This window comes from Ursus maritimus, unplaced genomic scaffold, assembly GCF_017311325.1.
Source record: "Ursus maritimus isolate PB19 unplaced genomic scaffold, ASM1731132v1 scaffold_7, whole genome shotgun sequence".
NCBI classification, from domain to species: Eukaryota; Metazoa; Chordata; class Mammalia; order Carnivora; family Ursidae; genus Ursus; species Ursus maritimus.
The window spans coordinates 70,550,777-70,566,589 of NW_024426885.1; the positions used below are offsets into that span (position 1 = coordinate 70,550,777).

Here is a 15,813-nt window from a genome sequence, read left to right on the forward strand (position 1 = left end):
TGAGTCCTGACTATACAACGAGGAGAAATGGAGGGGCCCGAGGCCTTGCCTTGAGAAGCACTGACACCTATTAGCTGCTGGGGAAGGACAAGGCTGGAAAGGACACAGAAAAGAGGGAACAGAGGGACAAGAAGAACCCGGAAAGCGTGTCACTGCCCCGAGACCAAGGAGGCCATGGAGAGCATGGATGGGCCGAGAGAAGACAGCAGGCTGACGGCGGACTCCGGAGCAGGTCCTCCGCGAAGTGACAGCGCTGGACCGCTGGGTGGGTGGGAGGATGTGGAAAACCTCCTGCAGGAGGTCTGACTATGACGCGGGACACAGGGCAGGGGTGGGACGTGCAGTGCAAACACCCATCAACAGCGCAGGAGACGTGAGCACATGGAAAGCAATGGAAACACTGGTTAAGGAGGAGACACGGGGTCCGGAAGACGACTGAAAGCACAAGCCTCCTAAGAAAGCAGGACGCCAGAGGAGCCAGAGAACAGGCAGAAGAATGCTCTCCAACGGAAGACCCAGGGCCTCCGTGATACAAGACAGGAAGAGTCTCGGACGGATACGGACACAGGCAGATGATGTATGCCAGCCGTGGAGACAGTAAAGGTGTTCCTATGTGAGGACTTCTGTTTTCCTTAAAAAATAAAAGCTGAGGTCATCTGCTTCCAATGAAGGGAGAAATGGGTGTAGTGAATGTTTGCCGTCTTTTGGGTAATTATCCTGAACCCCCTTCCAAGTTCAGGGAATTCTCCCACCTTAGAGGTCTGCGGGGAGCTGAAGATGCCAGGCGCGTTCCTTTTCCCAGCCTCTCTGCCGCTGAAGAGAAGGTGCCGACACTTAGATCCAGAGGCATCTACCCCGAATCGCAAACTCTTAACCCAGAGAGGCAAAGCCCCCAGGGATGGCAGGTGTACTGTGGGTTAAGGTGGTGCACTCCCCCCCACCGTGGGGTAAAGCAGCATCCCCACTGGACCAGCTCCACGGCAGGGCTGTCGCTGCAGCTCTTTGGAGCCGCTGAACCTCCTTGTTCTTGTTTTCCAAGCCTGATTCTGTAGCTCTCTGGGCATTCTGCACACCTCCTAATTCCGTGCTCCTCCTCCCTGCTTGTTTCAAGAATCCCGTTCTGATTCAATCAAAGTTGTCTTATTTGCTTACAAGGAATACCCCTGACTGGTGTGCACACAAAGAGATCTGAAGACAATACACAAGGTCTGAAAGCTCTTTAGGAAGAAAGAGAGAGACTGAGCTAAGTAGAAAAACTTCACAGAAGAGCCAGCATTACTGGGGACACGGGCGAGTCAGGACGTCTTAGGAGGACACCAGAGCTGACCTGCTGTTCCCGAGACTTTCTGAGGCGGCACTCCCCCGCTGGAGAGCAGACAAAACAGACGACTGAATGAAGCAACAGATAGGAGAAGGAATTCGAGGGAAAATGAGAGTATTTTTCTTAATTCTGTGGACATGAGGAGGGGAAGGGGAAGCCAGGTGAGGAATCTTGGAACACTGAAAAGAACACAGCTTTGGGAGTGACACAGATATTTCAATTAAAGCTTTGTCATTTCTTACTGGTGTGACACATCGCTTCCCCTCTCTGAACGTCAACGTCTTCATAAGTAAATAAAAAAACAAAAACCGCCCGACCTAGCCTTCAGGATTACTGTGAGGCTGCCGGAGCCACTGCCTTATGGGACGGCCAGGTTTCAAGTGAGGAGACAGGGAGAAAGGATGATAGGAAGGAGCAGCGTCTGGGCAAGACGCTCTCCTCAGTTCAGCTGCGTGGTCATGTGAGAGAGCCTGGCAGGTGGCCGGCGGGGGTTCCCGAAGCAAGGGGAGTGCAGAAAGAGAAGCACCGGGGCTACCTGGTTCTTGATTTCATACTGACAGAGATGTGAGTTTATTCCAACAATATAGACAGGGGCATTCTTGTATATATCTCTTCTCTTTTTCATTAAAATTTTTCTTACTTCAGTACAGCTGACACATAAATGTTGCATTAGTTTTAGGGACCATAGTTTGTGGTGATGCAACAAGTTTATACGTTATACTTTGCTCACCACGAGTGTAGGATGATTCTTCGGATAAAACCCAGCGTGAGGGCTGGGAGAAGGAAAGGGAACACGTGAGAGGGACGGGGAAGCATCGACCTGACGGGGAGGGGCATGAAGCGCACCCCGCAGTGTGCATCGCGTCAGCTGCCAGCGTGAAACGTCAGAAGACCAAGAAAAAGGCGAGTGTAGCTGCGATGAAATCCTCACCATCGCTGACCACAGTGGTTTAAGAAAAGCGCAAGAGGAAGGCAAAGATCACTCATCTCAAAGTTTAATACGGGCACACCTTGGAAATACGGCACGCTTGGTTCTGGGCTGTCCCAACAGCGAGTATCAAAAGTGAGTCAAACAAAGGAACTGTTGAAAAGGAAAAACAAAGCTGGGGGCATCACGTTGCCGGATTTCAAGCTGTACTACAAAGCTGTGATCACAAAAACAGCATGGTACCGGCACAAAAACACACACACAGACCAATGGAACAGAATAGAGAATCCAGAAATGGACCCTCAGCTCTTTGGGCAACTAATCTTTGACAAAACAGGAAAAAACACCCAGTGGAAAAAAGACAGTCTCTTCAAAAAATGGTGCTGGGAAAATTGGACAGCTACATGCAAAAGAATGAAACTTGACCACTCTCTCACACCATACACAAAGATAAACTCCAAATGGATGAAAGACCTCAATGTGAGACAGGAACCCATCAAAATCATACTGGAGAACATAGGCAGCAACCTCTCTGACAAATCGGCCACAGCAACTTTTTTCACGACACATCTCCAAAGGCAAGAGAAACAAAAGATAAAATGAACTTGTGGGACTTCATCAAGATAAAAAGCTTTGCACAGCCAAGGAAACAGTCAAAAAAACTAAGAGGCAGTCCACACAATGGGAGAAGATATTTGCAAATGACACTACAGATAAAAGACTGGTATCCAAGATCTACAAAGAACTTCTCAAATTCAATACATGAGAAACAAATGATCAAGTCAAAAAATGGGCAGAAGATATGAACAGATACTTTTCCAATGAAGATATACAAATGGCTAACAGACACATGAAAAAATGTTCAAAACCATTAGCCATCAGGGAAATTCAAATCAAACCCACATTGAGATACCACCTTACACCAGCTAGAATGGCAAAAATTGACAAGGCAGGAAACAACAAATGTTGGAAAGGATGTGGAGAAAAGGGATCCCTCTTACATTGTTGGTGGGAATGCAAGTTGGTACAGCCACTTTGGAAAACAGTGTGGAGGTCCCTTAAAGAGTTAAAAATTGAGCTACCCTATGACCTAGCCATTGCACTACTGGGTATTTACCCCAAAGATACAGACGTAGTGAAGAGAAGGGCCATATGCACCCCAATGTTCATAGCAGCTCTGTCCACAATAGCTAAATTGTGGAAGGAGCCGAGATACCCTTCAACAGATGACTGGATAAAGAAGATGTGGTCCATATATACAATGTAATATTACTCAGCCATCAAAAGAATGATTTCTCAACATTTGCAGCAACATGTACGGGACTGGAGGAGATTATGCTAAGCGAAATAAGTCAAGCAGAGAAAGACAATTATCCTATGGTTTCACTCATTTATGGAACATAAGAAGTAGGAAGATTGGTAGGAGAAGAAAGGGAGGAAGAAAGGGGGGGTAAACAGAAGGGGGAATGAACCATGAGAGACTATGGACTATGAGAAACAAACTGAGGGCTTCAGAGGGGAGGGGGGTGGGGGAATGGGATAGGCTGGTAATGGGTAGTAAGGAGGGCACGTATTGCATGGTGCACTGGGTGTTATACGCAACTAATGAATCCTCGAACTTTACATCAGAAACCAGGGATGTACTGTATGGTGACTAACATAATATAATAAAAAATTATTATAAAAAAGAGAGTCAAACAGCTCTTTTGATTTTCTGATGGACGTAAAAGTGACATTTACTAGACTATAGGAGGCTAGTAAGTGTACAGTAACGTTATGCCTCAAAGTACAACGTGCATACGTTAACGAATACCGTATCGCTGGGAAACGCTAACCATCACCTGAGCGTTTGACAAATCCTAATCACTGATCATAGATCACCGTAACAAATGCAATAATGAAAACGTTTGAAATATTGTGAGAACAGAGCCACGTAGTGAGCAACTGCTGTTGGAAAAATGGCACCAACAGACTTGCCTGACACACGGCTGCTCCGGACCGCCCACTGGTCAAGAACGCAGTGTCTACGGAACGCAGTAAGCAAACCACCATCAAATGCGGTGGTGGCACTAAGACAATGGCTGGACAGAGGAAATACCAACAGAAGAGTAGAGAATTGAGAGTAAGTCCCCAAAAGAAAATACAAATAAGGACACAAGGACAGGTGTGACAAACACAACAATTTCTTCCAATGAAACAGGAAGGCAGACATTCAAAAAGAGATATTTCGAGGAAGGAAGGCATTTCCATTTTCACACCAAGCAAAAGGCAAGGTCGTTTATGTGAAAAAAGGGGAAGGATGTGTTTGGGAGCCAACAGAAAACATTCAGGGCAAGTATGCAGAATTCATGTTTAGAAACAGGTTATCATTTGTGAGGAAGCTGCAGCTGTGAACCCTATCACTTATCTGTGCCTTAACAACGATTTTCAAAATATAATAAAAGTCGGGGGGGTATTAGGGGTGCAGATGAAGGTAGAGACGAAGTAAGAATGGTTCTTCGCTGGTGATCGGGACTCCCTTCGAGTCTCTCTCCTGTGCTTGTTTGAAATTTCCTTACTAAAAAACTCTCTGAAATGTAAAGATTGCATTTAATTCGTCATCATTCTTAAAACAAGGACATTGCTTGGTAAAAAAGGATAGAGAAGGCACTCTTTTCTTCTTTTTATTTTATTTTTGAGAGAGAGTGCACGCACACGCACAGGGAGGGGCAGAGGGAGAGAGAAAGAATCCCAAGCTGACTCTGCACTGAGGGTAGAGCCTGACATGGTGCTTGATATCAGGATCATGACCTGAGCTGAAATCAGGAGTCAGACGCTTCATCGATGGAACCGCCCAGGCACCCCTCTTACTTCTTTTTTTTTTTTTTAAGATTTTATTTATTTATTCAACAGAGATACAGACAGCCAGCGAGAGAGGGAACACAAGCAGGGGGAGTAGGAGAGGAAGAAGCAGGCTCATAGTGGAAGAGCCTGATGTGGGGCTCGATCCCATAACACCGGGATCACGCCCTGAGCCGAAGGCAGAGGCTTAACCGCTGTGCCACCCAGGTGCCCCACCCCCTCTTACTTCTTAATAACATAAGCCTTTCTATCTTCACTTTTTTGGAATAGAGACTGATAATGCAAGATGAATGCCAGGGATTTCTGTCCTTTCAATTAACTCAGATCTCGCAAAACAGAACTTAGGAAGTCAATACACTGGAACAGGACAATCAAAAAGCAACTATTAAAATCTTTTTTAATTCCAAAAATTATGAAAAATTTCTTTTACTTACATAAGAAAAACAATCCCAGAACTTCAGGAGAAATTGAGGAAATTTATGAAGAATCAATATAATAATCCATTCTATAAAATATTTTATGGATGCTTGATTATTGATGAAACCAGCCTGGAAAATCTTGTCAATAATTCTATTCAAAAAATTCTGAGAAAAATAAAGTTCATAAATTAAACTGTTAGGTTAGGGTTATTAATTGTTTTGTCTTATTGAGATACAATTGACATACAACACTGTGTAAGTTTAAGGTGTCCGTCCTGTCGATCTGATAAATTCACGTATCACATACGATGACCAGCAGAGCATCCCCTCTAGCATATCAAAAAATGATTTCTTTTTTATGGTGGGAACAATGAAGATCTAGTCTTGTAGCAACTTTTGAAAATAGTTATTAATTGTAACTTAAAAAACAGTCACCAAAAAAAAACAAATGAAACTTTAAGTTTTGTGGATTTTTTTTTTTTTTAAAGGAAACTCCACGCCCAGCATGGAGCTTGAACTCACAACCCTGAGATCCAGAGTCACCTGCTCTACTCACTGAGCCGGCCAGGTGCCCCCAGAACAGCTTAAAGTTTTAATGTAAGTAATTATCGGCTCTACAACTCTCTGAACAACCCTAAAATCTGTTCACTGAGATATAATGATGAGGTACTGAGTACTTTACCTGGACATCAATTCTATAAGGAAGGTTATTACTCTGTATTTTTACAGAGAGAAGATTCAGAAAAGTTAAGTATTTTCCTCAAAACCTAGTAGGTGGCAGAATTCAGATGGAAACAAACATCTGCCAAAACGTCATGGGCTTAAACTTGGAACAAGAAGGACTGATGCCTAAGTCAGCAGGAGACAAACGAGGCCCAGAGAAGCAGGTCCGGGTCCCCTTGCTTCTCTCTGCCGACTGCTCGTTGCCCGCCCCTACACCCTCCAGGACCTGGAGCTCCCATGTCCGTCCCCCTCGCCCCCGGCTTCTCTTCAAAACTGAACTTCCAGCTGGGTAACTGAACATATCCAGGAAGCAGGTAAAAATACATACATAGATCTACTCATATAAGATATAAAAACACGTATTTTGTATACTATTTTAAAGAACAATCTATCTTCTTAATTTCTAACTGGCAGAAGAGAGCAGAGCAGCTTGGAGGCCCCAAGACAGCTCTGTAAAAGGCAGCACGGACTCAGGGAGACCCGGTTTTTAATTCCAGCCCTACCACCACTCGCCAGGTTATGTTACAGGCAAGCCCCCATCTCGGGAGCTGCGTTGCCCCGCCGGACAAAATAGGAAGACTCATGCCTGCCTTGAAAGACCGTGAGGAAGGTGAAACGCAACCACCAGATACAGCAATTTAAAATTCTCAGCAGTGGCTGCTCCGACAGAGACATGCCGTGCTCGTCTTCACAACAAGCCCGCCGGCTCCTACATGCCCGGTCCCCCCGGCCCCGACAAACACGACCCTCTCCCTGAGGGCCTCTCCATTCCAAGACAAAACATGCTCTCACATTTTAGAGTTTAAGTGTAATATGTACAGTATTTTAAAAATCAAATAACGTGAAGAGGCATATGATGAAAATCAGCAGCCCCCAGAAAGAACGCTTTTAGCCATTTCATGTTACATTTATCCAAACAACTAATTTGAATATATTTCTATACTTAGTTACTGAAATGTTTCTTTCTTACAGATATAAGGCCTCACAAAATTGTATTAAAAAAGAGTTTGATATGCTTTTAAAATTCTCTGAAACATTTAAAGGAGTTTAGGAGGGAAGGACAACAAGAAACTCTGAAGTCGGAGGGAAATGTTTGTATTCGAAAATGCTTTTTAAGATGGTGTGAAATATACCATAACTTTCACATAATCATCTATTTTCTTACCAGGAATATTAAGCAAACACTATTAGAGAAATCAGACAGAGTCCATTCACCTGCTCCTTGCCTCCTCAGGGAAAAAAAAAAAGGAACTCTGGGCAAAGACTGTGTTGTAAGAGATGGAGAATTCGGCCTTGGCTCAGCTGGTTTATACAATTATGGAATTCATGAAATTAAGGGGGCAGAATCAGCCCCAGGAAATGACAATCTCACCCAAAACAAGAGCACGCCACAATAACTCAGGTGTGTCTGTCTGTTTTCTAATTGGATGGCACCCCAGACATTAAACAGTTAAAATCTTACTTATGTTAAAGAATGAAAAAAAAAGAAAAAACATACTAAATGGTGCCGTGTAAACCAGTTTCCAATTTACTTCCTCAACACCTAATTGCCTTAGGATTCTTTCTACTGAAAAAATGCTCCTGAATAACTTCAATTTTAAGAGCCAAAGTATACATTTTAAGCAGATTGCTTTCTCAATTTTAAGACTGCACCTGCCAGTCTCTACTGGTTTTTTCCATGTGGAAACACGATGCTTTGCGGGACCCGCAGTCAGCTCTTACCTGGTCGAAGCTGGGGAAGAGCACGAGCAGTGTCTGCCATATCCGGTTCTTCAGCCGGTGCTGCTGCGAGTTCACGTAGTGCCGGGTCCTGCACTTGGACACCAGGTCATCCTGGGGTGGGAGAGAAGTGGCAGCGAATTACCTCCTGCATCTGTGACCCATGAAAACAAAGCCAACGACAACTGCAAATCTGAAAGCTTCAGGCGGAGTACAGGAGCTTATCACCCTCCCAAAGGCAGAGAGGAGGATAAGAAAGACACGTTCTTATGGGCATTTTGTTTCCTTTCAAAACAATGGATTCAGCTGCTTTTGTTTGCTTTTAAAATTAGAATATGAACCACGGAACTGTATTCAGTACAAAAAGGATTTGGAAGTATCCGTCTCTATCTTTGTAGCCACTTCAGGTGGAGACACGGGGTCACCGGGGTGAGGAGATGAGAAATGGGACATATTTTGCGATGCGCCAAGACAGGCCCTTCTCATCCGCTGCCCCTGCATCCTGTGCCATCAGAGACGAACCCCACTAAGGCAGGAGCGCAGGAAACAGTGTGACCAGTGCCTACACCAGAGAACGGCAGCACGGAGCCCCCTCCAGCAGCAGAGCTCTCTCTCTCTTGCTCGCGATGCTCGGTGCGGTCCACAGTCGGCCAACCGCCAGGCTGACTTCCGTGCTGTAACTACCAGTGGTTCGCCGCTAAGTCAGGATGGCACTAAAGGGTGGATCATAGTCACATGTCCCCAAGATGAGAAAGTAGGTCATCCACCATCTCCAAAGCCACTGCCACTAATGTAGATGATTCTCATCGACTTGGTAAAGTCCGTGATCCTTCCTCTTCTGTGATCCCATTCCATGCAATGCGATGCGTTAAGATTTTGTAACAACAGCTAAGTTAATGTAGGATTTAATGACTCCTCACCACGATTAAAGTCTCCCAACCTCCTCTCTCGCCAGTATTTCCTTGGGGACATTTTCTCTTGCTAGAAGTGTTTCGGGTGTCACCTCCTGCTCAGCCCTGACGCAGCTAAGCACGGACCCCGCACTAGGGCAGCTCACACAAGCAGGCGGGAGCGTCTGCACCCCAGTGCCCCTGCCCTCGGGGCCTCACTGGAGTCATTGTCCTCACCCGTCTTCAGCTCAACATCCTCTGTCCTTTGACTTGTTCTACTCACTGTGCTCTTTTACTGAGAAAGATCTCTCTTTTCTCTAGCAGTCCATCGACCTCTCTAGTGTCATGCACCTCCTGACCCAGCCTGAGCCCCAAGAATAAGCTCTACGGTATCTTCAAGAGCACATTCCATTCTTTTCACTACGACCTCACACCCAGTTGCAAAGTCCCTTCTTTTGAATCAACCCTGTGGTCTTAAAGAAGAATCTGATCCTCCTTTCAAGTTCTCAAGACTGCTGAAGAAAAGTCACCTGCCCCCCCAACTTCACTGAAAGTACGGATTCTAGCTTCAGCTGGGCACTCACCACCGCTCGACCAGGGGTCTCCAACTCTGCAGCGCCCAGAATCACCCTGCGGGCTCGCTCAAACAGACCGCGGGCCCCACCCCGAGGTGCTGATTCCGGAGCATCTGCATCTCTAACGCACTCCCTGGTGACGCGGACGCTGCGGGTCCAGAGAACGGAAGAATAAGATTCCACTCATAAATGGAATCTAGAACAAGGAACGGACAAACAAAGCAGAATCCGAACTATCAATACAGAGGGGAGGGCACGGAGGATGGGTGAGACGGTGAAGGGGAGGGAGGTGCAGGCCCGCGGTTACGGAATGGGCGAGCCACAGGGATGAAAAGCAGAGCATGAGGAATACAGTCAGTGCTACCGGGACAGCGAGGTAACGGGACAGATGGCAGCTACGCTGCGGTGAGCACAACGTAACGTGCAGAGTTGTCAAATCGCCGTGTTGCACCCCTCAAACCAACGCGGCGTGTGCGTCAACTACACTCAAATTAAGAACGAACGAACGGACTACTGTGCCAGACAGTCGTTTCCTCTTCTCGGGTCTCTTCTCATTCCCGTTTCCACGAGGAGAACCTGAAATCTTCACTACTCCCCTCACGGCTTTAGCCCCGTCCGGTCTCTTACTCCGGCCACATGACCCCCCCCACTTCCAGGACCCTCCTTCGAGCTCCCTGATTCACCGTTCTGTCTTCAACCTCCATCTTCTCACATCGGAGGAAGAAAGGTCCTAATGTTCCTTTCAGAAATCACATCAAATCGATTTTTAAAAAGTACCATTCCTGCCTTGTGCATTTGCTGCCCCTCCCTCTACCGCGCGCGGGCCGCACCCCGACGTGCTTCTGAAAACTCGGAAATGCCCCCACCCAGCTTCCGCCCCAGTGCCCAACCCGCTCTCGGCCACAGTGGACACCAGCACTGACGGCCACCGAGACACAGCTCGCGGTGGGAAAGACAGGCTCTGAGATGAAACTTCATCATCACGGACAAATTCACAGAGGTTCCTCCGCCAAATTCTCTACAGACGAGATTCTTCAATGAGCTCAGTTAAGGCCACGAGCAACACCGGACCAACACCATCCAACACTCGTTCTATCCTCACTTCTCGGACTCTTACGACCTTTCTCTGGTTCTTTTTCCTACCAATATACTTCAAGTGTTGGTGTGTCCTAAATCTCCATTCTCAGCCTCCCTCTAGAGTCTTGTCCACATTCATCACTGGGCACAGTGGCTTCCATGTCTTTCCTGAATATCATATTCCTAACACCTGTTCCTGAGCAGTTTCACATGGATGCCCAACAGCAACTCAAATGTAATACATCCAGCACCAAATTATGTTCTCAGACCTTCTCTTGCACCTGACCGAAACTGGGATAATTCAAACACCAATAATAACTACAACAGACTGAAACACACCAATATGTTTAAGCTCAAAAAAATGAGAAACAAGAAAAGTCACTGATCACCTTCAGAAGAAACTAGAAGACACTCGGAAGCCAATTCATTATTTTGAAAACTGATAAATAAAAGGAAAAAAGCAAGCACTGATCCTGCCTTTCCTACATGAAACATACCTCGGGGTTATCTAAATACTTCGTATTTGGATACAGAAGAATTTCCGCTAATAAATGAAAAAGGAATAAAAGAATTAGAGCATCACCATTCTGCTCCTAAAGAATTGACAGAACAAGGCAATGCGTCAGTGACTAACACCCCGAAAGGAAAGACAGCCAAGTATCTACATTTCCTGACGGGTGGACGCTCTTGCCCCACCTTCACCCCCAAAAAGGAAAATCAAACCTACATCTGATCAAGGCTCTAGATCTCAACACCATCTTGTATAAAATCAGGGATCAGGGAAACACCTTAAAGGGCACCACGGAAATTCAAACAGCAAAATCCAGACTGCAGAAGTCCCTAAGATGAAAACAATCTGCCTTCTCCAAAAAATACATTTCAAGTTTGAAACGAATGAGGAGGGGAGTCTGTAGATTCAGAGACACTAGAGACATCGCGACCAACCAATGGCAGGGTATGGACCTTATCTGGGTCATATTTCAAACAAAGAAACTGAAAAAAATGTAAAACAATCAGGCAAATTTAAACACTGATTGGATATTCAATAATAGGAAGGAATTATGAATTCAGGTGTGAAAATAGTACTGTAGTCATGGCTAAAAAAATAATTCTTATCTTTATGAGATACATACTGAAATATTTATAGATGAAACTGATATTGGGATTGGCTTCAAAATAATGTGGGTTGGGGGGAATGTCAGACGTAGACCCCACAAGACTGCCCATCACTGGTAGCTGCCGACGCTAGGCCAGGAATGGATCCCTTTTAAAGCTACTTTTATAAAACTGTTTCAAGTTTCCAGTAAAAAGCAAACAAAAAACTACCCGCACGTGCCTCAGTAAAACCTAAAGAACGGAGAGTGGGGAAGACTGCAAAGGCCAGGAGCTCAATAGTGCTCGCCCACCAGGTGGTCAGGCTGCCATGCGCCTGGAGGTCCTTGAAGATCCCCCCCGCCCTGGCCACCACCTCCATTTCCTCTCGGTTCACTCCGTCCAACCACGGACTCAAAACTGAACCTCTAAGGTGACACATTAGACACACAGTGTCAAAGCAGTGACACAGCAGTGCGTAATCCCCACCCTCTGTGGCTTCTGCACTCCAGTCAGGATGACTGACTTTAACATTACCATAAATTAATTCTGAGATCATTGCTACAACTTCAACCTTACCCTTGGTTTTCAAACGCCAACTGTGTTTCTGCCTCTTCCCTCTAGAAACGACCCTGCTTCCTGGCTCAGAACACAAGGGTCCCAGACGTTCCCTCCCTCACACCAACTCACCACCACCTGCCCTGCTCTTTTCTCCAGCTCAGAGGACGAGGTCACTCCGGACTAGGGTGAGCCGGCCCACTCCACTCTGGATACGATCCTTTTCCACTTTCTCTAGGATTATTCTTTCATTTTTCTTTATTTTCAAATTACCCTTTTCATTTATTAGTTGCTCTGCCCAATTTTCTTCATCTTCAGCAAACAACTGCTTGGCTTGAGCCAGTGTCTAATATGTGACTTTTCTGTCCTTGCTTTTCCATCTCCTAAATAAGGCCAATACTTCTATCGGACATAGAGCCCATCTAGACTATTCAAAGATTTTTTTTTAAAAAATATAATTCACGTACCATAAAAATCACCATTTTAAAGTGTCCCAACTCAGTGGGTTTGGGCATACTTACAGAGCTTTGCAAGCAACACCATTCCAGAACATTCTCACACTCTGAAAAGAAATCCTGTGCAACTGCTTCCTGATCTCTCCTCGCCCCCGATCCAGCAGCCACTAATCTGAATCTGCAGATTTGCCCACCCTGGACACTTCCTATAAATCACACACTGTGTGCCCTTTATGACGGGCTTCTTCTCACCTAGACTAAGAGTTCAAGGCTCACCGACGCTGGTTATTTTTAGTCTGTTTGTTGTAACAGCCATCCTAGTAGATACGAAGTGGCTACTCGGGGGTTTCGCCTGTGTGACCACCGCCAGCCTCTCCAAAACCATCATTTCTCTCCTCTGTTGGATCATTTCCTTCAACATACAAACAAGCCCCTAGACCACATCCCCCTCCAGACCCCATCGCAGCCACCCCCTCTCACCAGAGCAAAGTCAAGAGTGCCTATACCCACAGTCTCCACTGGCTCCCCAACCATAGTCCGTTCAGCCCTTCCACTGAGGTCCTCATCCTCACCATCCCAGTGAAAGGTCTTTGTAGAGGGGACCAACGACAGCCTTCTTGTCGAATCTGACAGCCAACAGGCAGCCTCATGTCCCTTCATGCCTCCAGCCAGCACCTCCCTCATTTGCCTGGGGACAACACCTCTCCGGGCATCCTCCAACATTACTGACAGTGCACCCAGAGTTCCACCCAACGGCACCAATCAGAGAGGCCCTTCCTGACCCTCTAAATAGCTATTCCTCCTTATCCTGGTTTACTCTGCTTCCAAACACTCTTACATTTTGTATCATGCATCAATATTCACTATAATACACCTTTGTGCTCTAGCTGATGGAGTACCGCTACTCTAGTCATCCTTTAGGGAATCAGTAAACACTATTTCCTCTGAGACGTCTTCCCTGACTCCAATGGTGCAAAGGGGAGATCTTTCATTAAAAAAAGAAAATACTTCCCAGATTGTATATAACTGAAGCTGATCTGCTACCTTCAGAAAATAAATGCATGATGAACACTGTTACTTCAATACAAGTGGCTTAAGTGGGGGCTACAGTCATCAGTTACACCCAGTGTAGCCCAGAGGTGACAAAGCAGACCAGGACTCTGTCTATCCCACCTGCAAAGTCAGGAGAGCATTATATTTGACTTCACCCCTTCCTGTCTTCTCCCCAGATTTATAAATGATTTTGCAGACAAAAAACAAAACAAAACAAAACAAAACAATCAATTCTTCACATTATGCCACTTCCTAAATCTTTTACCTTTTTATTCCATTTCTTACACAAAATAATGTATGGATATATCATTCTAAACACAACTGCTTTTGACTGGCACTAGGAAATACACCGAGCAAAGTTTAGACAATACAGGGACAACATTCTTTTCTAAAACCAAACAAGCTGGACAATCATTAATCAAAAGTTAACTAAAACCAGGGAACATTAAGCCTCACGTTTCTTCCTGATAAAAAGTGTTTAGGGTGTCTCACTTGGTGAAGCGTCTGCCTTCAGCTCAGGTCATGATCCCAGGGTCCTGGGATCAAGTCCCAGGTCGGGCTCCCTGCTCGGTGGGAAACCTGCTTCTCCCTCTCCTCCCCGCTTGTGCTCTCTCTGGCTCTCTCTCTCTCTCTCAAATAAATAAATCTTAAAAAAAATGCTTAGAATACATACTGTGTCAACATACAGAGCAAATGTTGGATTTTGACTTTTTAGTTGAACAGAAACAAAGACAAGTAAAATAAGGCATATTTACTTTATCTAATAGCTTGATTGCAAGATCTTCCATAAACAACTTATGAGACACATTTGAGCCATGTAATAAACACAGGAATTTGACTGCGCAAATTCTCACATAGTGGTCTTCTCTTTTAGTACTAAAAAAATGTAAAATGACAAACTATGTTAATACATTTTCAAAACAGAAAAATATGTCAAGCATTTGTTTCAAAATATAAAACCTTCCACGGATTTCTAAACTTAAGCAGCTCCATACTTAATGACAATGCTTTTTCAATTCAGGATAACGGAACATAACAAATGAATCTCTCAAAAGGGGAGCCTGTACAGAGTCTGATCACAAATTCCCCCAGACTTCTGGCAAAACAGTGCACACACCACCCAGCCTGGGCCAATGAGCTCTTCTCTGTAGACAAAACAGATCATCGCTCATGGAACAATTCATTACGGAAGACCATGGACACCTGTTAGCTCAGGGGCACAAACGCACATCAGACACCCGATGGCTGGTCTCTACTGCGCGCGGTACACGCACGTTCTCCAAGTGCTGGGCAAACTCGGGAGCACCGCGGGCCTGAGCCAGACTCCCAGTATGTTCTGTGTCCAAATGTGTGAAACTGTTAATAAGTATTTCCAAAGTTCATGACAGTTGCTAAAATGGGAATAAACATCCAACAACAAAAGATCTGTCTGGTAGAAATCAAAGTATTTTGGAATCATCAACTAAAAAATTTCACTTTTATTGCTACACTAAACCTGCCAAGAAAACAAAAAATCAAGTAAAACAGTTAACAATGACAAATGTATATAGTTAATGAAGAGAGGCAAACGATTTAAAACACAGCCATGACTCTCAGATCAACACTCTGTGATGCCTATATACAATTATCATTCGTAGGTCTTTTTTATAAATATCTAAACACACAAATTTTTGAAAATTACATGGAAAAATAAAATGAAAAGTAGCTACTTGACAAGCTCCAAAAAAAAAATTAATTTAGAGGTTAGATAAGAACAGTCTTATCCTAGAAATGAAAACTTTACTTAAGATACTGAAAGAGCCTTTAAAAGCATGGTAGGAGTAATTTTATTTTTGTGTGTGGTATATTGATTTGTTAATGGTGAATTGTTACCTCCCCCCACAAGAAAGAATAACGTGTGTGTGCTGAGGATCAGCCCCCACCCAAACAAAAGAGAGGAATGGGGTTCTATGTTCCCTATAGTCATTTTCTTTTTTCTTTTTTTAAGATTTTATTTATTTATTGGGGGGGTAGGGGGGGAAGAGCATGAGGGGGAGTAGCAGAGGGAGAGGGAGAAGCAGGCTCTCTGCTGAATAGTGAGCCCGACCTGGGTCTCCACCCCAGGACCCTAGGATCGTGACCTGAGCAGAAGGCAGATGCTTAACTGACTGAGCCACCCAGGT

General features: G+C 45.0%; 1 protein-coding gene across 3 annotated transcripts in view; it reads right to left on the reverse strand.

Moving 5' to 3' along the window:
* Positions 1–15,813, reverse strand: part of TARBP1 (TAR (HIV-1) RNA binding protein 1) — an 85,559-nt gene that overhangs the window by 20,944 nt on the left and 48,802 nt on the right. For all 3 annotated transcript variants that reach the window (XR_005833217.1, XM_008689657.2, XM_040624301.1), the window contains exons 20-22: positions 14,407–14,527; positions 7,955–8,065; positions 5,525–5,674 (exon numbers count right to left, since the gene is read on the reverse strand). Coding sequence is in view for 2 of the 3 variants with exons in the window: in XM_008689657.2 (XP_008687879.2) it covers positions 5,525–5,674; positions 7,955–8,065; positions 14,407–14,527 (382 nt within the window). In the remaining variant the exon portion in view is untranslated. The remainder of the gene's footprint in view (positions 1–5,524; positions 5,675–7,954; positions 8,066–14,406; positions 14,528–15,813) is intronic.